This window comes from Typopeltis vanoorti, chromosome 6 (genome assembly GCF_054136105.1).
Source record: "Typopeltis vanoorti isolate ZY-2024b chromosome 6, IOZ_Tvanoo_1.0, whole genome shotgun sequence".
Classification (NCBI taxonomy): Eukaryota; Metazoa; Arthropoda; class Arachnida; order Uropygi; family Thelyphonidae; genus Typopeltis; species Typopeltis vanoorti.
This window is the reverse complement of record NC_143554.1, coordinates 120,274,980-120,300,396: the sequence shown is the minus strand read 5'-3', so window position 1 is coordinate 120,300,396 and position 25,417 is coordinate 120,274,980. Positions and strand designations below refer to the sequence as shown.

Here is a 25,417-nt window from a genome sequence, read left to right as displayed (position 1 = left end):
AGGTGGAATCCAGGTCTTGACCATCAAATAAAACGACAAGTCATAATGTCGATACCGACAGCGCTGTGAGGATCGCACAACGTAACATTAATTGATGACAATGCAGCTGTTGAGAAGTTTCTTATTAGAATGATGTAGTAAAAGTAGATTTTACATTACTGGTTAGAATTTGGATGTGCTAGCGGCTCGTCCTAATAAATGTAGTACTTCCTTGCATTCAAATTGATGTTACTTTATACCACACTGTGGCTGTGTTGTATATTTTATTGCTTTTTTTTATTCAAAGAACAAAGATTATTACCTTATTAGCATTGTAAGCTGGAAAAGGCTCAACCGATCGTTTTACTGATTTCATCTCACTGTTTTATTATTCAGTATATCCCAAATATCGACTCCGTAACAATTCGATCAGCTAGAACGTAGTTAATTATACTGTATATGCGGACTGAAAAAAAAAAGATAACTGCATTGACTTCGTCTGTTGTTGTTGTTGTTGTTGTTGTCTTGTCCTTTGAGGAGTCTTAGATGTTTCCGTGTGTTCCGTGTACTGCTTTGGCTATGACTTCACCTGTTCTTTCTTGTATATTATTTCTTTTGTGATACTAATTTATATAACTTATTTCCTTTTAGCAAATTCGTTACAGAACGAATTGATGCTTATAATGAATTTCCCAGAAAGTGCATCGATATGTTTTCTGGGCGTAATCTATCAAAAGAAGAACTGATTCGTATTCAACTTAAAGGAGGTAAAAATTAATTTAATTTCTATCATAATAGTTGATGTATATTAGTTAGCAGAAGTTAATGTATAATTGCTAAGAGAATAAAGTTCATATTATTCTCTATTCACCTTATCCAACAACAACTATTAACCAACACCCAAACTAAAATATGTTTATGAGTTTATGACGATGTTCGTTGACAGGATATCAAATTAGGCCTCTGTTCTGTCATCTAAGATGTCGATTGATTCTCTAATCCAAATTTGATAAAAAGACCTTGAATTATTTCAGTGTTGTCAATAATGATTATTGCTGTTATATTGCAGTCGATGCAAAGTCGAAGATAATGGCAATGGAATAATCATGTACGAGTTCGATAAATGTTCAAGTATTTATGATATTCATAATCAATTTTAATTCAAACTCAATACGTATTCATAATTATAATAAAAATAAAGTATTGATAATTAAATTAACTGGTTAATCATGTCCTTTATTAAAGTGTGCATAACTTTCTTTCTTACAACTAGAATTACGTACGCTTTCGAATATATCACTCGACTCAGTAAGTGGAACGTCCTTAGGTCGGTTTATTTAGACGAGCCTTTAATTGCAAAGATCGGGGTTCGAATCCCGTCTATGACGTCATTTATACATCGTTCATTTATAAATGCACAATGTATAAATGTTAAATTTGTTTCAGATTTCAGTCTAGCTAATCAGAAATTTCTTGTTTCCATATTTCAGAATATCACACAGTTCTCACTGTTAATATATCTCAGTTCCCACACGAGCACTCCTTCATAAATGAAGCAGGAATTTTAGTAGACTTTCATTCCCCGTATTCCTTGTATACGGACCAAATTCCAGTCCTTGTTAATACTGGATATCGGGTAGATTTCAAGATTACAAGAGTGAGTTTGCGTATTGTATACAATTATTCTTTTTTTTTTTTTTTTGTATTGCTTTCCAACACTAATTCTTAGTTGCTTTAAGATTTTGCTAAAATCATTTCATTTTTTTTTTACAGCAAACAAGCAAACTCCTTCCATACCCATATAGGACCAACTGCACTGACTATTTGAGTCAAAGGAAGTTCAACGGTGGCTTCGAGCCCATGTCATTTGATGTAATCATATTTTAAATATTTATCTTTTAAATCTTTCTTAATTAAAGATGCATTCAGTGTGCTAAATTTAATTTTGTTTCTTGAGCTTTGATATTTATTAATTATAAATTTAAATTAAATAGCTGTATTAGCAATCAATGATCATCTTCCATAGCAATGGATTAGAAAATAAGATCATTCCTTCGTTAAATAAATAAATAAATAATAACAAATTGATATCATGCTGAATATTTTCAACTCTCGCCCTCCCATAACTCCTAACTTGACATTACAGAATGCGTTTAATTGCTCTATTTACTTAACATATTAAGCACACGATTTCTTTCATTTCATCTTCCAGGAATGCTATGATTTGTGTTTAGCAGAGGAGATGCTCGCTGATTCCGAAAGCTGCAAATTGCCAGATATGTATATGTATGTCTCTAACAGAAGTGGAAATCGAAACTGTAAGTTACTCATTCAAATAGTTGGAATCCAAATATAGCTCAGTTGTAAGCTTTATTTTGAAGATCGAAATGCTTTCTGAAAATACCAAATGTCATACGAACGAGATATTCTTCAACGTGATAAAAATTGAATCCGGTTATCTTTTTAACATTTCCGAATCAATTAATTTATATTTTTAGTTAAACCAAGTAATGAATACTTCCATTAAAATGAATAATCTGTTCAGGAGGGAATTTAAAACTCGTTTGCTGTATATGGAGATTGTTTTAAAATATTTTCCCACTTTTTGTTATATCATATTCTACTATATTTTCTATTTTATAATTAATTCTATATTCTGTTCAATATTCCTGTTATGGGAATCTTGCATTTTCTAGACGTCTAGAAGGCATTATTTAGGGATGGCCCTTCAGCATCTTAAATAAATTTTATTTTTGTTTCACTTTAATTTGGCCTTAAAAAAATAAAAATTTTCATGGATATTCAGATGATACAATATTATATTAAATTCACTATTTTCCGGTATTAAACAGTACACATAGAATTCAAAAATAAATTCCATTTTAATTCAACTATTTTTGTGAGAAAACTGTTTCACTTGATCAGGAAATAGCGCGAATAAATAAAAACAAACTACAAGCAAAGTAATAACAGTTAACAATTCTAGTGAAGACTGTTTGAAAGCTTTTAGAAAATGGAAAGCATGAATTCGCTGTTACACTGGCCACTGGTTCCTCTGTTGCAGTATATTACTGATAGACACATGTGTGTCGTGCTGGATTAAGGAAGACCAGATTCGATACCAAATCATCCCTTAATTATTGTTACACTGTAGAGGTGTTCGAAACAACTTACTGCTGCGAGCAGTTCTTCTCAAAACTTACCATCGCAAAGAGTCGACTGCAATCCAGACTGACCGACACAATCCTGGAGAAGCAGTTACGAGTAGCAACATCATCAATACCAGCTAACATCATCACACGGCTCACCAAAGAGAAGCAGTTCCATCTATCACATTAGAGGTGACTTAATTAAATGTATGGCCAAATATAGCAGGCTAATTTTTAAGTTATGACCCGCCAATGATGTTATAAATACCCAAATGGCCCTTGGCAGAAAAAAGGTTCCCCACCCCTGTATTAGACGAAGAAGAGGTAGGTCGCAGATGCCCTTTCAACAAAGAGTTAGTAGGAGAATTACAAACATTCATACCCATTGCATGGCATGGCGGATTCGAATCCGCAGCTTCTTGGATGAAGAGTGTATTCGCTTACCACTCGGTCAACCAGACGCACGCATTTCACTGATTTCGTTATTTCTAATTCTATCAATTTTGGCTATGTGAAACATTCTTCAAGGCTCTTTGTTTTTCTCTCTCTTTTAGTCGCTGCTCCATATCTCACTTCAAAGCGCGTATTAATGGCTTTCTTTTGTGTCTTCTTGTAACACTCCTCTCTCAGTACTGAGTTCCCTTCCTGATGCTCTAACTTCATACTAGCTGTTGAATTCCTACAAAAAATTACTAATAATCTGATATCTTTTGCTGGAATGAGCTGATGAAATGCGCACAGATCTGGTCACCAATAAATCCAGGTGACCAGATCTGTGCGCAATAGTCCAAATGCAGTCTTATTAATGCCTAATAAAGTGGGCTAATCACTTCCTTATCCCTGCTTGTCAGTGTGTTCTTCAACAACCGTGTAATTTAATGTGATGTTTTGGCAACCTTTGCAATATGCCCTTTAAACTTAATTTCTCTGACCACAATAACTTCCAAGTCCCTTGCATCGCTTACGCTTCGTTCCTAAAATCTTTCTCTTATTTTTATATTAAGCAATGTACAATAAAACATTAATTAATAATATAAGTAATTCCTTCTCAGTCTCCCTTTTACTTGAATGTAAAAGGGAGACTGAGAAGGAATGAGAATGGCTTACGTATATTATAATGACTCATTATAAAGTTTTCAGTAATAGTAACAGTTAGCCATAACACGTCCCTTAACTTTTAATTTAACATTGTCCATGTTTGGACACCTTTAGACACATGCAATGAAAGGATTTAGAAAAATTGTTATGGTTATTCGTGATATTTCTAAGATAATTGTATCGGGTTCTTTTCGAAAAATAACCATCTTATGGACTTCCTTTTCCCCTTTGTGACTAAAAGTCTAGTTTTCTCTCTCTGGTTTTTCCCACCCTTGTTCCCAGGATCATTCAAGTGAATTTCACTGTCATGTGTTATTTCCTGGCATAAACATCTAAGTAAACTCCTGCTCAGTTTTTGAGAATGTTCTGACAGTGGAGTTTTCTGTGATTGGGTTGATTTTCACATGTAGCCTCTCCTGTTACAATGGCTTTCTAACAGGATGGCTTTGTAACTTTCGCCTTCTAAATGCTCACTGTTTTTCGTCCCTAATAGGACCTTTCTGCTGCCCAATTCATAATACTTTATAAATCCTAAATCCGATAAAATTTAGAATATTATTCACATGTCGTTTAATAAATGACCTTCTATTCTTCCCTTTACTTAAAAAATAATAAAAAGTAAAATAAATTAAACATGTGGAAGTCTTCACCAAGTTTAATCTTTTAACTCGAGTCGTTTTATCGTTGTTTAAAAAACGTCGTGACCAATGCTGAGAGCCATAATCTAAGCCTTGCATGAGTAGAAACTTGCACAAGGATATTATCGATTTTTTATTCCTGTGATGTGAACGTTCGCTTCAATAGACCAAATAGAGACAAACACTCTGGGTGTTATTAGTTGTCTTATCAATATGATTCCTTCCCTTAAATTCCTCACCCACCATAAATCCTGAATTCTTATATTCAGCAAAACTTTCAAAATTCTTCTCATCAATTTATCTCATAGTACTTGACTACCAATTCAATTATATTTAATGTTCACATTAAATGTTAATATCTTCTTCTTTTAATAACGTATTATTATATCCAATTTCTTATCATTTCCAAAGAGATAAATTAATATTAATTCAAGAAATTATATCGTGGGTGTTCAATAACAGAGGTCCCCAAAACAACCAAATCCTCGTGAGCTTCGCTTCTAACCATCTTAAAGGTTAGAAAAATCATTAATTAATAAATTAGTTATTAACAGAGTGAAATTAATTATAACAATTTAATAATGATAATAATATAATGTCCTCAAAGATTCCCGTGTTGCGAGCGCGGAACTGAAAACCCTGGAGTTTCTTAATTTCGAACTCGCAAAGGAGAGCTCACAAATTCATAACGTGGAAAAGAAAACAGAAAAAAGTCTAGAAAGCTATGTTATTTTTTATATTTCATGCTTATCTGATGACCGAACCCCTTTTCTATTTTGCTAAATCTCATCTTGTTACTTTTCTAAGATACTTCAGGTCACGTGCTATAAGAGCAGCTCAAGGGCTAATCGCCTCTATTCTAAAAACTACTCTCCAGTTCTTATTGCTCTATTGAAAGCTGTAAGAAATTTATGAAATTTATTTTTCAATCAGTCTGTTCAACTTGGTGGATAACACCAATATTCTCAATGAATATAAAGAGGAAAAGAATGGCCGTAGTACTCGACGCCATAATAGACAAATTAACATACCAATAAATAGGACAATATTGAGTCCCAAAATATGAACAAGTGGTTCCAAACTTGAAAAAAGGGCTTTTTCTGATTGCACTAAAGAAACATAACCAAGATTTAAAAATAGAAAATACATTAAATAGGAAGAAACGATCGTAAGAACTATGTATGAGCTACTTATAAATGTTTACACTCTTATCAGATACGACAGATTAGTAAACCTGGATGAAGGGATAGAATATGATTACTAATGGTTAATTCCTCTTATGTTAATAAGAAATACAAATTCCTGCTATGCTTATCGCTGTACGCTGTCTTATGATTTAAAAAAACTCCCTCGAATAACCAAATCCTGAAATCTTAATTAACATCTGTACTTTTTAAATTACATCACCAACTACTGTCCACTGCTTAAAAATGACGACTGTGATACATTCCTCCTCAGTTTCGTCTAATTATGCTTTGCATATGAAATCACCTCTTGAGCCAGTCTGTGTTAAAAACGGCCTCCTGAATTTATTTAACTTTTTTACTGATACTTATGAGCCTCTTTGGTCGAAAAACTGGTTCGATTCCCGTGAATTCACGTCTATGATGTGAGGAACCTTTATCTGGTCCTTTCGACTAAAGGTGAGTTATCCAGTCTCGTACGGAGGTGGGGGGGATTCACCTGGAAACTTGGGTTTTACGTTCCTCGGAACAGGCAAACCGGCCTGTGAATACGCACACGAATTTACAATCATAAATACATACTTAATCCCTCATTAGGAGGGCTCAACCAACCCTAAGGGATGGATGAGGAATGGTGGAGAATCCCATACGAATAAATAAAAACCCATACTTATTAACAGTTAAAAACATTTTTTTTAAAACTATATATCATTTTACTTACAGCCTGTCTTTTAATGTTTTCATATTACTTCTAAACTAAGCAATACCGAACTGTCCGAAAAATTGAGAATTCAAAATAACACGAGGAGAAAAAAAAAAGGGAGCAACATGCATACCGATATGTCACCTATAATATGTTTGTCGTTTTCCTATCATTGCACGTAAAATCTGCTTTATTGAAGAACTACCTGTATATAAACAGGTTTTGTTATCTTAGCAGTACTGAATTGCTCGCATGGGTCGGATACGCTTTTGACTAATTTGTAATTGAATTTGGTAGGATTTCACTTAATATTTCCTTTAAAGCAAAACTAAGTTCCACTAAAGAAGAGAGGCGTTTTAATTCTAATTTTCAACCAATCTCACCTGAATCAGATTAAACCGCAGAGATTAATCAGGCTTACATCCAGCCTCTGCTGAATCCAGAAGTTTTCTAATTTATCCTCTTCAATATCTATGATTTGGAAATCATTACTCTGCAACATTAAACTGTTATCATGAGCCAAAGTAACGATATGCGACACCATAAAATGTACCCATTGAAGAGCATCCCATCATTTCGAAATATTAGTATAAGATGACACAATCATGAGTCTATGGACAATACTCCTCGGAACTAATCCTTAACGCAAAGTGATTACATTGATGCCTTCAGACTAATTGTTGGAATGGCATACTTTTGTCAAAAATTGTCACCAGCAATCCTTCGAGGTTAAAGATGTGCAAGTTCGACCGACCAGATCGATTCCTTTACTTCATTGTCCAAGTTCTGTGTACTTTGGCAAATATCGCAGATTTTCTCTGAAAAATCATGGCATACTGTTTTCCACATATTAAGAACTGCTATCCATCTTGACCTTCGGCTTCTGTTAGTCACTAGGTAGTTTTGGACTTACCTATCGAATCTTAGATAAATTCTTATATGGAATTCGACGATTATTTGAGCAGGCGTTTGTTCATCACGTTTAGAACGCAGATTTGTAATTTTAACTAGTTCATATCCGATGATATTTCCCGTATGAAACGCTAAATATTCTTTCGGGAAGCGAGATCTAAATAAAGTTCATTGAACCACTGATTTCCTTCAGAAGCGACGTAATTTGAATAATGGATAGTTTCCTCTATCTCCATGCAATAAGAAAAACGCGCATTGATTTTCGAGAGGAACTATTATTTTTCTCGTTTTTTATCTTACAAATATTTTTTCTCTGTTTTTGTTTTTTTCAGCCACTGAATTTTGCTTAATAAAAAGCGAGTCTTTGTTGATCTGTGAAAAGAGATGCAGTCCTGCATGTGAGTAAGTAGAAAGTTTTTTTTTGTTGTTGTTGCACTTTACATACTTTATTCTCTTACGCATATTATAACTTCCACTCTGTCAGAAAATGTATCTTAAACAAACGTGTTTTCTTTAGTTTTTAAGCATCGTTACAATTTATTTTTCATCTGTTATAATATTAAAGCTTATACGTTGACTGCTACTCATTTTTGTTGTTCAAGGAAAGGACAACGTCGAAGATATAATACATAATAAATTCCATTATTACTTAAATTATCCCTTTATTCCAATTATTCATCAGAGGAGCATTCCACAACTATAGATGCGTGCACGCAAGCACCACATGAAGTAACCAAGACTAGAAAAGATACACCGAATGAAGTCTCTAGTCGTAATTTGAGCCAACGATTGGGTAGTTGGAGTGAGTAGTCTTGATCTGGCTGACTGCAGATAAGGGATTCCTAGATGGAAGTCAGTTTGATGCAACCACATTTGTGGAGTTTGAGATGAGTTGAAAGGACCGAGCAGATTTAAATTAAACATTTCGTATTTATATTTGTTTCGGGTGGAATATGGGGTAGCTAAATCTTATACGTTTGTTAACCTGCTAATCCTCAGTAATCGTTGTAGTGGAATCGGATGATGATTCGGTACACTGAGCTCCTGACAGCATTTCTCGTTCTACATAGACCTTCACATGCCAGTATAAACAACTCGGTCTACTTTAGATGGTGGTTAAATTCTAAACGAATAAGCTCCGGGGACCTTAAAGTAAGGATCATTAATGTGAGGCTATTGCTAGATCGTCACGACATTTTTAAAATTTTATTTATTTATTTATTTATTCTGGTAGAGTTAACGCCATCAGTCCTTTTCTTCCACACCACCAGAAACATTAAATACAAACAAAATTACAAATTAATATAATAATTCTAACATATTAAAAGATAATTAGATTTAAGATAACATTACGTTATATGAGCGATTAAAAAAAACAGTAGGTCTATTCAGCTTGTTATGTAAATGCAGAAAAGAAAAAAATAGAAATTCAATAATGATGAAATAAATAACTGAAATTCCTTAGTAAATTTCTAATTTAACTTACTTAGACTGCACCGACTTGTCAAATTTGTGATTATATTCTCATAAGACCGTCCTTTATTTATTTCCATTGTGGTTCCTACCCCCAAATATTTTCAAGGGAACTCCTTTGAATTGATTTGCTTTTGACTTTATATACACATTCAAAATTGCAAACCATTGTTGAATAATAGCAAAATAATGTAGGCATAATTACCGTAATGGGAGAAAAGTCACTAAACAGAAAAATGTTTCGGGTTCGGTGCCTAAAAAGGGTCCAGGGTCGAGCCCCGGAGGCCGGCTGAATTTAACCACTGGTCCAGGGATGACCTCTTCTTCTCCCCTATATCCATTCATTCTATGAAAATTCGATACTCATTAATCCGATAATTACCCCGTAAAAACTTATGTCTTGATGACGTCCCCCCCCTCCATTGTTCTTCTATCCACTAAACTCTACAGTGACATTCCCTCAATGTCTTCATGTTCAACATTCCAGAGAAAACCACCTTATTCAATCGTCTTTGAATCTTCTACAACATATCTTCATCTATTTGAAGACCAAGTAATGAAATCTTGGTACAGTAATCCATATGCGGTCTGAATAAAGCATTATACAATGAAGTTATTACATCTTTATGCCTATATTTCAGTGTTCTTGGCATCACTGACATAATTCGCTGTGCTGTCCTCACAATTTTAGCAAAAAAATATCTTAAACATTTCAGGTTCTTATCCACCAACATCACAGATCCTTCATCTCCTCTACGTCCTCTAAAATACCTCCCCACAATCCTATATTCTGCTTCCTAAACTTTTAAATCTTACGAGAGTGTGCTGAATATTTGTGATAATCACCAAGGTAGAACCACCTAACATTCTCATTATTCCACATATTCCCCACGAAGTGTTATACATTTATCACAACGATGCTGCCATTTGGAATCCTTTGAGAAAAGAGTCTTTCCATTTTTTTATCCAAAAAAAAAAAAAAAAAAAAAAAGCACAGCTCTCAGCTGCTAATATGACTTCATCATCTGTGGTAAATTTTGTTCCTTTCAAGTGTTTCTTTAACTTTTGAGAGAATTGGAAATCATCAGATGGGGGCTAGGTCTGGCGAATATGATGGGTGAGGCAGACATTGAAAGCCCAAGTTGTGTACTGTCTATTGGGTTTCTTTCATAAGCAGGTGCATTGTCCTGCAAAAGCAACACGCCTCTGCTATTTCCCTCAGCTTAATCCCATCCCTTCAGTACGTCCTTCAATTCCTTCAGAGCTTCTGTAACAGTTTCACCTTTTTTGAGGTACTTGGTAAGTATTATACGAGTACCATCCATATCCCAAAATACAAAGGCAAGAAACTTCCCTGGTGAATTTTTGGTTTGAAACGTCTTTGGTCGTGGAGAACCTTGGTGTCTTCACTCCATTGGCCGTTGCATGTTCTCTTGGTCATAGTGACGAAGCCATGTTTCATCAATAGTCAGAACCAAAAATATGCACCTGATTTCTCAAAATTTCCTTGAGATGAGAGCACACGTTTTCTCCTTTGATCGGCATTCAAACGTTTTTGAGGACCTACTATGCTGAGAGTTTCTGCATGTCCAGATTTTGATGCATAATAACCCCAACTCGTTCCTTGGATATCTCCAGAGTCTTTGCGATGTTTTTGGCTGATATTTGTTCATCAAGGATCATGGCATGCACTGCATCGACGTTTTCAGGTGTAATCGCTGGGGAAGGTCTCCATAACCTGGTAGCATCTGTGTCATAAGATGCCCAGTATTCAACGTGGTCATCAATCTAGCAATTGTTGGTTATACTGAGAGCACAGTACCCTAAAGTCTCACACGAAGTTTGGTGAATCGCAATTGCAAACTTTCCTTGCAGCACGAAAAACGTGATGGGCTGCAGTCCTGTGTCTACTAATTTCTTCAAAACCTCTAACATATCTTCTTACATATCCTTAATGAAAAACGAATAAATTATTACGATTTGAGGAAAAGTGGCCGTTAAAGTGTTTTAAGATATGTACTTCCTTTTGGTTTATATCAGTTGCTTTAATATCATTTTCGTTCTAAGTATTTATCAGAACTTTTCAATCCCCTACTCCCCCTTGTACAGCTAATTATGTTCAACTGATCCTTGGGCCACACCACTAGCGACTTCCTCTTCTGGGATATCGCGCCCCCAATACCCAACTTGCCGATATGACGCTATCGGACAGCCAATCTCCAGATGAGTGCACTAATGTATTATCCAACCCCACCTGTTTTACTTTAAATGGCAGGTTGTTATTTAGCAATCTATAAAAGGATTTAGCAATATCTAAATATACCAAAATGTACGCATCCCATTTTCCCAATTCACCTGACTGGCTGTTACAATAAATAACTCTATTGCTAAAACACGCTTTTCCTTTAGTAAACCCATGGTGTTCACCATAGAGAATACATACCTCAAGACGTATGGTGATATATCAGCAATTCCTAGACGCTGATTGATACCGAGTTTGCTCAATGTCTCATGTATATCTCCAACTCACGCACCATCAGTGTTCTTCCTCCCTCCATCCACTAATGTCAAGTTCTGCAGGATGTTATTTTCACGATGATGAAATAACTTTATGAAATGTTTATTTAATATCTCTACTATATCCGCCTCAGTAGATATCATTCACTGCAATCAGTATAACTAGTTAACGATCCTTCATATCGCCCCGCAAAAAATTGTTCAAAACAAAAAAAATTGCACGGACATCTTCACTCCATATGTCTTATAAATCATTTTTCGGTGAACTGTATTTTCGGCGAATTTAGATTTTGAATTGTTGTTTTTCGATCAATCGTGATTCGATGAATTCTGTTTTCGATTAACTGCTGATCGGTGAATTGCTTTTTCGGGGAATTGCCTTTCGATGAATTGCTTTTTCGATTAACTGTTCTTCGATGAAATGATTTTCGATGAATTGTTTTTTCGATAAATTGCCTTTCGGTAAATTATCTTTCGATAAACGTTTTCAGCAAACTCTTCGGATACCTCGCTGTATAGCAAATAACTGATTTTTTTTTCTTTCACTTGTCATGGTTTTATAGCATTTTTAGAAGTAGTATTTAATAGTTTATAGTATTTTAGTAGTTACTTATGTGCTTAAATAGCGTAAATAAAAATATTTTGTCTTCAGATATGCAAATTAGCATTTAGAATATTTTTAAGAACAAAGTTATTCTGAATAACGGCTTAAGGAAACAGCCGATTAATTTGGTAATGAATCTGCACCACAGTTTTTTTTAATTTTTTTTATTTTATTTTATCAACACGATTGCCTCATTTTCTGGTAATTGTGTTGTTAACTCGATTAGCACTTTCCTCTTCACTAAACATTTTACCATTTTTTTAAAGAACTCTCCCAACACCAGTGACAGTTAAGGTTGCCTTGCTGCCTTTTCTAGTGCTCGATACATCGCCGACACTAAATTTAATAATTTTAACCTTATTATGTAACACACCAAATACGCATCTTCTTCTCTTTACTGGAGGCAACAACACCCTCACTTTGACTTTCATCTTCCAATATTAGCAACAATAAAATAAAATTAGTTACAAACATTTATTTTTTCACAAGGAATCACCGAAACACAAAGAGAGAAATTAAGTGAGCAACGACATCATAAGCAAAAAGCTCATGCAAACTCCAAATCGGTTTATTCACGTGAGCATTATATCGCTAATACCGTCATATAAGTATCGTATAAAAGGGCGTGGTCATAACTGATAAGCATCATATGAGCGGATCATCGAAGCGAAGCATCGTAAGCCGGAATATTATTGTACTATTTATATAATTGTATGTACATGAGTGTGTAGCCTTTTCAGTGTAATTTAGTTTCTCCATATTTTAGGACCATCAAGGATCGGTATGAAAAAGGGATTATGAAGAAAGATAGTTCTGGTGTAAGTATACATAGAATATCAATATGAAATCTTAATAAGGGGGGGGGGATAAGAAAAAAAGACAGTTTTTTAGTTTTATTATCTTGAGATAACATTTAGCTGATACACTCTAAATCAATGTTTGTAGCTGTGGCAAACATTTCCTAAATGGTTTGTTTTATTTGACTTTTGGTTAACGTTAGAGCATCTAAAGATCGACATAAAAAATCACTTAAAAATGTAGTTCTCTGCGGACAGAATACCGAAAACCACAACCCTACTTCGATAAAGAAAGCCATTCGAATGGAAATTAGAAATTAGAAGTGTGGAATAATTCAAGAAGATCGCAGGAATTCATATTAGCCTGCTTGTATGGATATCATTCATTATCATAACTAATCATACTAAACTGAATTTGTTAGATGTCATCGGTATCATACAAATATAACGGTTTGAATTATGTCACCAAATCTGGACAGTAAATTTATCTAGGCTTAATACGTACCATGAATATTACAGATTCAAAATGACAATTTTACTTAAGTCATTCTACCTAGAGGTATATAATATTTATATACAAACAAAAATGTGATTTTCCATTCATTCCAAATACGCTGAACCACTGTTAACATTATTTTATTTAGTTCAGGAAATACTGTTTCTTGAAGATGAAACAGCACAATATAAAAGAGATGCGATTTTCTCACGAGGACAATCACAGCACAGCGCAAGCCGCAGAACTCAATGCGAATGCGAAAAAAAAAATCTAGTCATCATCACTTGATAAAATGCAAACACAAAAGTCATCGTACATTCTACTTGATAAACATATCATTTATTCTTTGGTACATTTTTTCCCCATTTATTTGTGGTTAAAATATGTAACCACAAATACATTTTTTCAGCCTTTCGGAGTTAGTCGATCTTAGGCATAACAAGTCGTGTTTTTGTCCCTTATATAACTCTCAAGGCTACAAGATATCATCGCGCTTGGCTGCAGTCTCTCTCTCTCTCTCTCTCTCTCTCTCTCTCTCCTTGAAAGCCTTGATTCGTTGATAGCTCGAGCTGATCTTTAGTGAAGACTAAAACGTGGAGACTGATTGTCCTCCGATCATCTTCGTTCACTCATGAATGAAGAGAAGAGAGGAAGTTAATTTGCTCAGTCTCTTTTTGAAAGGATTCTTTTTTCTTGTATTTGTAAATGATAGAGACAGAGAGAGAGAGAGAGAGAGAGAGAGAGAGAGAGAGGGAGGAAGGGAGAGAGAGAGAGAGAAAAAAAAATTAATTTGGTTTTAGATCAGAAGACTCTAATACAATATGCAAATGTGACAGTAAGATAGTTCAGATCGATTCAATCCTTTCAAAATTGAATTATTAAACTATCATCTGCGAGAGAAATTCAGCAAGTTGAAACAGGAATTATAATTAAATGGAATAAAAAAAAACATCAACTGTAAAATGCATTTATATATTCTTCGTTTTGCTGTTAACAAGAGATAATTCCGGATTCTTTCTTTCATATTTCAGTTGCATGATTTAATATGAAGATGAAATCGTAAAGAGGAAATAAATTGTGTAAATTCTGTGCAGACTGAGATAAGTAGACTCCGACCACCTTTGGCAATGCATGGAAGTGAAATTTGAACAATTAGATTTGTAGGAGGTGAAATTTGGACAATAAAACAAAAAAGATAAGCAAGGACTAATAGCAACTGAAATGATATTTAGGAGGAACACAGAAAATATACGCCACTAAATCAAAAATTATTAAAATTAAGTAACAAGAAATTAAAGAAGGAATAAAAAAAAAGAAATATAAATTTAACTGGATGAAGCAAGGTAAACGAACTTAAACAACCAAGCTCTTCATCATAAGTGATCAGGAGAAGAAAAACCAGGTCGCTCATCGAAAAAAATTCAGAACGGTTATGGGCCAGAACAGGCCGAAATTCTTGTAGTTATCCTTATTATAATTAGCAGCCGCAGCATTTATTGGTGGTAGTAATAGCCATAGAGTAGTGGTACGAATAACTATGTTTATGAAATAAAACGAACAAGTTTAATTAAGTGCCCTAACTATTTTATCGAAAAAAAAAAAAAACTGACACGTTAAACGTAAGAAAAGTACTTTGGAAGGAAGAGATTTGCTTAATTTTACAATGTTCCAGAATGAAATTTATATTCTCTTCACTCAAAAACAAAATAACAAAATAACGCTAGTCCCACTGACAATACTTCTCATTTGTAGAAAATATCCTGATTCTTCAGTATCTGGTTTCCTTTTTTTTTTTTTTTCATACAATATTTATTATTGTGTGCGACACTTTTTTTGGATGAATAAAAGTATCTTAAATACTTTTAGCGAATAAAAGTGGATAATCTATAATATTTCTAAAAGTCGCATGTACAGCAGGGCGCATTTTAATCTTAATGATTTTTGCAATGACGTGGCATGTGACTTGCTACCGTACTTCACTTCAGTCGCCTTTCGTTATAGAGGTTTGATTTTTAATTTATTAGCGCAGTACAAATATCATTATATTACTTATATTAATCAATGTTAATTTGATATATTACTGAATGGCTAAATCGGACATTTTTTTTTAAATTTCAGTGTGACAAATGCGCAAAATTTTCATATTTTTTCAACCGAAATATGCTGGAACATTTCTATACTCCGAAATATGAGGTAAGGTAATTTTAAATGTTTCTTTTTCACACATAACTTTCTTTTACCTTCTATTATTAATCATTATTTGTCTCAAAAAATTAATTAAAAATAATATACATATATATATAATATTCATCAAAGCTTGATTTGCTTCCTCAGTCTTAAGAAAAGGCTGGTTATATTTCACTAATTCGGGCTCTACCCAAGGGCCTATGAGTTGTGGAAATACTTTCTAAATAGGAATGCTGTGCCGAACACCTTTTGCAGCTGCCCGGTTTTTAATTCATGTAACGCGAGTGCTTTTAGATGTTTTTTCAATGTTTTTTATGGGAACAGCTTTCGTTTTCTTTTGCCAGATTCGTTCAACTTCGATTTGCAAATCGCGATATTTTGTAATTTTTTCATTTTCTTTGTTGTCAAAGTCGGATTGACAACAAATATATATATATATATATATATATATATATATATATATATATATATATATATATATATATATATATATATATATATATATATATATATATATATATATATATATATATATACACACACACACACACACACATATATATAAATAATATAAATATATAATATAAACATATATAATATATTTATAAACACATACACATATAAATATATATACAGGGTGTTCGGGATAAATTTGACAGTTTCGTAAGGAAAAAGAAAATCTTCTTTGTATCTATTAAATTTAATGAATTGACAAAAAAACATTACAGGCAGAGTTAATTACAATACTATCAACAAGATTTACTCAAAATAACCACCATTAGCATCGATCACCGCTTCAATTCTGCTTCGGAACCTCGAACAAGCTGATGCTACAGTCTCCCTGGGAAGGGCCGCAAAAACTGTTTTAATTTTATCCATTAACTGGGCTTTTGTATTACTGGAAGTGCGATTGGTGTCTTTTTCAACTGCGCCCCATACAAAATAATCCATGGGGTTAAGGTCTGGGGAGTTTGGAGGCCAAACATTTGGACTGGTGAAGTCGTAGAAATTTTCAGACAACCATTTTTGACTTTTCCCAGAGGTGTGGCAAGGGGCCGAATCCTGCTGCCATACATGCGGCCTACCATTGGCTACCCTTGTTATCCAGGGCTTGACTACAGTTAGCAACTCCACGAACAAAGCCCGAATTCCAATGCCAGGGTTCTTCAACACCCGTTCCTGCAGATTTGCGAGGAATTCTGCTGTACGAACGCAATCAGATCGTCTGCTAGGGATCTTTCTTCTTGCTACATCCTCGTAGTCACCATTGCAAGTCTCTAGTTCATGCCTGATTGTTTTTACTGTATTCAGGGAGCATTGGGCAGCAGTCGTAATATCCTTATTTTGATGGCGGGCACGAATCATCATGATACAAGTTATTCTCTTCCATGATTCAGGTGGGTTCCAGCTATCCATCCTTTCTGACATCTTGTATATGAATAAAGAAGGGTCCAAACTTTTAAATGAAGAGAAGTGTGTGTTAATACATGTAACTTACGGAAAAATATAATTAATTATAAATATGTCAAATTTATCCCGAACACCCTGTATACATATATTAATATTTATATATATCAGTTACAAGATACAGGCAGTTCCCGAGTTACGGACGACTCAACTTATGGAGTCCGTACTTACGAACGGGCTCCCAAGGCTCTCCAAAGGATAATTAATAAGTAAATAATTAAATTAATATATCGGAATCTAGTTTCTTTAGCGCATGTGAACAAACCCGCACTTCGCCGTATTATTAATTAAAGCAGTTCAACCCGTTATTTAGAAGTCAAATTTAAGGGCCTGGGTCACACTTGCCATGTATGAAGATTGGATCTTGAATTGTTTTATTCCTGCTGCAGAACGTTATTGTTCTTTAAAAAAAAAATCCCTTTAAAATTCTTCGTGTGCTGGACAATGTTCTTTAGATGACCTTCATCCAAATAAACGTCGCATTTTTACCACTCAACATTACATTGTTACTACAGCCAAAGGACCAGGGATTCATTTCTGCATTTAAAGCTTATTACTTCCGGCGTACATTCCCGCAAGCAGTCAGGGCTACGGGAGTTGATGTGATGGTCTTGAGAGAGTTCTAAAAGAATTATAACATCTAAGATGCCATCAAAACATTGCTGATTCTTGGAAGGAAGTGAGGCGATCAACAATTAAATGGGTGTGGAACAAAATATGCCCTCAATTCTGTGATGAGTTTCGTGGCTTCACAGAAGACATCTCCGAAGCAAGAAAAGCTGTGCTGGATAGTGGCAAGGCACTGAAATTGGACATCAATGAAAGTGATGTCATTGACTAGAGTCCAATTCACAAGAATTGACCAATGAAGACCTTATGGAGATAGAAAAGCAGCTGACAGAAACACGCGAAAACGAAGAATCAGAAAATCCAGAGCCAAGAAAGTTTACGACAAAAATATTAGCTGATACTTTTCGTCTGATTGAAGCAGGATTTGCCAAGCTTGAGGAGCAAGATCCTAACTTTCAGCGGTTTACAAAGGTTTACCGTGCAATTTGTAAGAACATCAGCTGCTGCAAGATCATTTATGATGGTAAAAAGAAAATGACTGTAAAAACAACCCTAGATACCTTTTTCAAGAAACCGACTTCAGTGGTAAGCTCTACTCCTCCAGAAACAGAATCAAATTCTGAATCTCCAGCACCAGGTCCATTCTCTCTAGCACTATATACATTATCATCATCATCATCATCTTCCGATTAATGGTAGCCTACCTTTTTGCCTCAAAAATGCCTCTTTCAGTAAACCAGACATTGATCCAACCTTTAATATTCTTTTTTTTGTTGAAATTTCTGCTATCTTCTATCTAAACTTTTTGTGTAAGTTTCTTTTCATATTCTGTTTGTTTGAATTAAAAGAAAGAGCAAAATAGTTTCTGTAACTTATTATTACAGTATAGGAGTAATACTATTATTATTTATTTATTTACATAATTGATACACAGTCAAAACAAAATTTAAACAACAAAATATTATTTAAAAACAATTTGACTGGTGATGCTGAACAATTCAGATTCTACCCAAGAATCTAAGAATAGTCTGTCAAGTAGCGTCGCAAAATATGAACTGTTCTAAGTAATGCTGTAGGTCATGTGGGGTCACTTTTTTGATGTTTAATTTCTGTAAATATTTGGATAGTTTCTTTGAAATTGCGCCAAGTGCACCGATAACTATTGGGAAGACTTTGGTGTGTTTAAGCCACAGTCGGCCAACTTCGATTGCCAGATCTCGATATTTAGTAAAATTTTTTTCCGGTTCTTTGTTGTTAATGTTGTTATCACTGGGTACTGCGATATTAATAATCCAAACCTGCCGATGTTCGATAATTGTGTTGTCGGGTCTATTATGTTCCAAATGCCGATCAGTTTGTATTCGAAAGTTCCAGAGAATTTTTGCTGTTTCGGTATCCAATACTGTCTCTATTTTATGCTGCCACCATTTATCAGATGTAGGATAGCCGCATTTTTTGCATACATGCCAATGGATTATTTAGGCCACTTGATCATGGCCGTGTTTATAGTCAGTTTGAACTATCTTGCTGCAGGCTCTGATTAGATGTTCTACAGTCTCATATTTCTGATCGCATAATCTGAATTTCCTGTTATTATTGATGTTCAAAATGCTTGCTTTCATTGCATTAGTTTATAATGGCAGTTCTTGAGCTGCTAGAATAAATCCTTCTGTTTCTTTTTTAATATATCCATATTGTAGCAATTGCCACGTTTTGATCATGTTAATTTTATCCTCAGTGTCTCTAAGAAATGGCCAATGCAAATGTTTATTTTTTCAGCGCACATATCGGTTATTTTGCTGTTCTTTATAAGCGGATTTGTTTCCTGTTGCTTTCAGAAGACCCTCTTGTATAACTGCTTGAAGCATTTACTCAGAGCTATAGTCGATGTAACTTTTTAAGCTAATTTCTTCTTCCTCTTCCACAGTCAGTCTCACTTGCAGCAGACCGCGTTCACCTATTCTCCTTGGTAGATACAACCGGTCAACATAATGCAATATGCGTAGTCATTAATTTTCTAGTTTTGCAGTCCAATTTGTCCAGATCTTCTTTTCCAATCTATTATGCTAGCTGTGTATCGATCACTGGTATAGCCCAATAATTCATTGCTCTAATTGTGTTTAATCAATTTAGTTTTGTTTTCAGAATAGTCCGCTACTGCTGCCTGTTGTTTAACTTTCGAGTGGAGAATATCATTGGCTTCTAATATTCCTAGGTATTTATAGTGTTCGTTAGCTGAAATTGCTTTTAGATATTTCTCCTGATCAATATTAAAATTGCTAGTGTCTTTAATTTTTCCTCGTTGAATAGTGAAATTTTCGCATTTATAAACCAAATTCCATTTTGATGACCTGACTGAAAATACGAACTGTGTTCAGTGAAGAGTCTATTTGCTGGGCCGAATTTCCATATAGCTTCACGTCATCCATATACAATAGATGGGAAATTTTAATATCATTTAGGAATTTCATATCCAAGTTTTGTTTTGTTCAGAATCATAGATAAAGGTATCAAAGAAATGTTGAAGAGCAATGGTGACATGGAATCACCTTGGAAAATTCCACGTTTAATCTCTGAATCGGTCATTATTCACTATTAAAGTTGTTTTCCATGATTTCATAACAGCTGCCGGAAAGGAACATATGTTTTTGCTAATTCCAAATATTTGTAGTGATTTTGGGATCCAGGATTGTGGGAGGGAATTGAATGTTTTCTTATAGTCTATCCATGTCATGTTTAAGTTAGTTTTTCGTATTTTGGAATTTCTGAGAATCATTTTATTAATAAGGATCTGGTCTTCTGTTCCTCTGGATTTTTGAAAATTGCCTTTTTGTTCAATCGGATAAATCTGATTACCCGATAAGTAGTAGTATATGGAATTTGCAATGATTGCAGTGAACAGCTTAAGCATAGTTGTAGGCATATTAGGCGATAGTTATTTGGGTCTGCACTCTTATCCTTATCTTTCATGAAAATGAAAGGGCGCCCAGATATCATCCAGTCTTCCACTGAGCCTGAATGCAACAAATAATTAAATTGTTCTGCCATTCGATCATGTAGACCGCTTTAACCAAAATCCATGTAGTTCTTCTCCGCGAGGTGAACTCCAATTTTTTTTTAATTTTCTACCTTGTGCGCTAACCATTTCTTTAGTGATAATGACATTTTGTATTTGTTTTTGTTTCACTTCTGATTCTATTTTCTTAATCCATGAGGCATCTTTATTGTGTTCAATAGGATTATCCCAGATTGACTTCCTAAATGTGAGTGTTTCTTCTTTTTCTGGTGAATGATTGCTTGCATTTGTATTTCTCTGGAGAGGCTGAAAGAACTGACGATGGTTCTGTCGAAATTGCAAATTTTGCACATATTGGTATATTCTTGCTTCATATCTTTTAATTTTCTGTGCAGTCGCTATCATTCTTTGTTTTAGCTCTTCAGTAACTTCAGCAATTGTTTGTTTGGCCAAATTATATGTTAATCAGTTTGTTTTTGATGATATTATTTTTCAGCCGTCCTTTAAAATTCTTTCAGTTGCTCAAATCAGTTCGAAGTTTATTGACTTTTCGTTCCAACCGTATTTTCCATGGTGCAGATTGTTTCATTATCGGATTTTGCTCTTGCGGTTTGCAACCAAGACTCACTGTAATGCTATAGGATGTGCTGTATAGGAGTAGATTTGTTTCCTTTATACTGTTGGTTGTGATAGTTTTAATCACAGCATTTGCGTCGAAGAGGAGCTGTTTTAGCTGATATTTATGTGAAGCTTTTAATGATGGTACTCTTATACGGTTATTTATGGAGTTCATATTTTCCAATATCCGTAACTTCATTTTACACTGCACTTCTGGGAAAACATTCTGAGGTATGTCGTCAGCTTACTAAATCGAATTCCAAAGTTTGACATAGCTACCTCCTGATGATTTGTTGTTATATGGAGTTGTTAGTTTATTATGTAACTCTTGCAGCTCAAGTTCAGCAAATATTTTGTTACGGAAAATGAAATTATTTTGGTCCATAAGTGTTTGTTCTGTTATTGCAGATTCTGGGAATTTTTGTTTCCAAATTAAATGCATACACTTTCTAAAACCTCATTTTTCTGGTGCTGATGTGTAAAAACATTTCGTAAATTCTCTGTTTCCTTCTACAGTCCATTTTTTATGTTTGATTTCTTCCAGTCGCTTTTCAGCTTCCTGCCCTGATTGCCCAGCAAGGAGAGGTGGGTCCTGTAGCCCACTTGTCGCCTGATGCCCAGGATCCCCAACATCTGACGCAATCCTTCATTACCCTGCGTTGACTGAAACGGTATAGATCTCTTCATACTTTTCACCATTAAGAGGGATGGAACACTGTTAGTCTGGTTCCTCAGTTGAGACCTGTCTGACAATGGTGGCCCTGCTGGCAGCTATGCTACCATCTGAATAGATCTCAACATCGCTGAAGCACGCAAGCCCCACCTCCACCACAAGGTCGTGTTCCTTCGGGGGGATTATTATTATTATTATTATTATTATTATTATTATTATTATTATTATTATTATTATTATTATTATTAATACTTCCGCATATGCGCTTTTCATCAGGGATCCTAGTTACGTACAAATCAGAAATAAAGACGTTCTCGGGAACGTATCTCGTTCGTAACCCATGGGACTGCCTCTATATATATAATAAAATAAATTAAAAAAGATTATGGAATATTAGCAGGAGACTTAAATCCAAGAATTGGAAACACGAAAATTAATAACAATATAGGAATATATGGCCGTGCGGTTAGCCTAGTGGCTGTGCGCTTCGCAACTATATGCCTGGGGAAGGCGTGTCCTAGCTTCGATTCTCGTCGGAGACGTGAGGAGCTTAAGGATTTTCCTCAGCCATAGCCAAGTTAGCCGGTCTTGGGCGTTGACAGCAGGGTTTTTCCCCAGTTTATCCTGGGGTTTTTCATCCCGCGAAGCAGGCAAACCGGCCTTGAGAACTCAACGACGTCATGGACAAAGAATACATCGGGGAGTAGGGCTGACCAACTTATCTAGTAAAGGTTGAGATCCGTTGATTAGAATCCCTCGACACTTGCGGTGTCGAGGGATAAAGGAAAATGACATGAGATGAGAGAGGAATATATGGAGAACATACGCTAAACAGGAATGGTAAAAAATAGATCTACTTCGTAGTTTATAATAACCTTAAAATAATGAATTATTTCTATAGACATAATGGCATACATAAATATACTTGGGTAGCAAGAGGATGGAAATCAATATTAGATTACTTATTCATAAATGAAAAGACATCAAAGTTCTCTTTAGATGTTAGAGTTCAGATAGTATATGAAATAAGTAGTGACCACTTCCTCGTTAAAATAAAATTAAGATTACCATATAAATGGCTACAAATAACAAGAAGAGAAAGAAAATTTAAAACAATGGTTTCTAAACCTAAATTATTAAATGACACAAATATACAATGGCTACATGTACAAATAATTAACCAATATTTAGAAAAAATAAAACTACAGAAAGAAATAGAAATAGAATGGCTTAATATAGAAACGATACTAAATACAGCAGCAAATGAAAATTTAGGAAAGACCAAAAAATTCAATAAAAAGCAAAAAATACTATAGATATGGGACTATATAATGAAAGAAATAAGCAGAATGAAAAAAGAAGCATATCATAAATGGTTAAGCAGTAAAAATTAGAAAATGAAATAGAGTATAAAAGAATAAGAATTATGGCTAAAAGAGAAGTGAGAAAAGACATAGAGAATTATGGAACAAATTTGTTTCTAATTTAGAAATATAAAATAAAACCCAATGTATAAAAGATTTTGAAGCATTTACGTACAGATAGTAGAGAAAGCATAAAATTAAATACCGAATTGAAATTAGAAGAATTTCTAAATATATATAGGGAATTGCGGACAGATAAATATTTTAAAAAAAATAACTGGCAAACATTTAAGAAAATAAAAAGGAAATAACTAAAGAAGAATTAGAAATCAGCCTGAAATAAACAAGAATTGGAAAATCACCTAGAGAAGATAAGTTCAGAATTATATAACTATGAAGTAATAAGGTTCAAACAAAGACTCCTATTATTTTAAAATCAAACCTATTCAACAAGTAACCCACCAATAGAATGAAAAAAACAATTGTAATTCCTATCTTTAAAAAAAGGTAGCGGAGATGACACTATAAATTATAGCAGTATAAGAATTCTAAATTCCTGTTACAAAATATATAGTAGAATTTTAAAGAACAAACTAATAAACTATTCTGAAAACTATTTTAGAAGTGCAGAATGAATTTAGAAAAGGACGATCATGTATAGACCAACTTGAAAGAATGAAAACAGAAAGATTACCAAAACCAACCTTAAATTACAAACCATTAGGGAAAAGAAAACCAGGACGTCGCCTTAAGAGATTCAACGATGACTTCTAAGGCCCGAACAGGTCGGTCTAATCCTAAATCCTTGATAATCATGATATACAGTATATATATATACACACACTTTGATGGTTTGTGCTCTTGGATGCTGATAGTTCCAACTGTTGGACATTTCCTATTAAACGGCGTTTCACAAATGTTGGTTTGAAACTGTTATATCAAAATAGTGTACTTATTCCTTTATTATTATTATTATTATCGAAGACCTCCAGGAAGTCAAGGACTCATCGAGGGATGCTGTAAATCATCCTCACCAGCAATCATACGTTCCGTTATATTCATTCACAATAGATGCACTCACTACCCCTAAAGACGAACTATTCCACGCACTTTCTCACTGCTATGTGAGAGAAAAACCTATATTTTACCGCTTTCTTGACTGTGAGAGAAAAACCTAACTTTTACCGCTTTCTTGATTGTGAGCAAACTTTACTTGCATAGGTGTCCAGTATTCTCTCCTCACCTTCCATATAACGAAAACATTCATCAGATGCTATACTATAATTCCCATTCAAAAGTTTGTAGATCTCGATCATATCACCCCTCTTTCTCCTGTTAACCAGAGTCTGTACTCCACATACTCACCATCTGTCCTCATAATCTAATCGCCCATAATCTTTGTAACTCCCCTTTCACACTTTTCGCAGATATTTTTCCCTTTAGAATCCGAATCCAAATCTGCGCACATTAATCCAGACGTGGTCTTATCAAATCCTTATAAAGAGGCAAAATGATTTCCTTATCCTTATATGTCAAGGTTCGCTTCAACATCGCAATTATCCTCTGAGTTGTATTAGCAATTTTTGCTATGTGACCTTTGAACTTCAAATTCATATTCACCAATACGCCAAGATCCCCTGCCTTTTCAGTTTCTTGTAGCATAAACCAGCTTATATAATATGTAAGATGTTAAATGGAATGTTAAATAATATTAAATGGAAATTTAATCACTCCAAAGTGCATAGCTTTACACTTACTAACATTAAACTGATAGTCATCTTCCTTTTCCAAAATTTCCAGCATATTCAAATCATTTTGTAATTGCTGAATATCAGTAACATTCCTGATTGCCCTGCTTATCTTCGCATCGTCGGCAAACAATTCCACACCTGATGTTAAACCCTGGTTGCTGTCATTAATGTATAGATTGGACAATAATTGTCCAAGAAGTAAGGTACAGCACTGGTCATCT

The 25,417-nt window shown here is 34.4% G+C and overlaps 1 protein-coding gene across 1 annotated transcript in view; it reads left to right on the top strand.

Moving 5' to 3' along the window:
• Positions 1-671: 671 nt before the first annotated feature.
• LOC150105874 (uncharacterized) overlaps positions 672-25,417 on the top strand; it is a 36,554-nt gene continuing 11,808 nt past the window's right edge. The window contains exons 1-7 of the mRNA XM_090393640.1: positions 672-746; positions 1,470-1,636; positions 1,753-1,851; positions 2,192-2,297; positions 7,996-8,065; positions 13,024-13,075; positions 15,669-15,743. Coding sequence (XP_090249766.1) covers positions 689-746; positions 1,470-1,636; positions 1,753-1,851; positions 2,192-2,297; positions 7,996-8,065; positions 13,024-13,075; positions 15,669-15,743 — 627 coding nt within the window. The 5' untranslated portion in view covers positions 672-688. The remainder of the gene's footprint in view (positions 747-1,469; positions 1,637-1,752; positions 1,852-2,191; positions 2,298-7,995; positions 8,066-13,023; positions 13,076-15,668; positions 15,744-25,417) is intronic.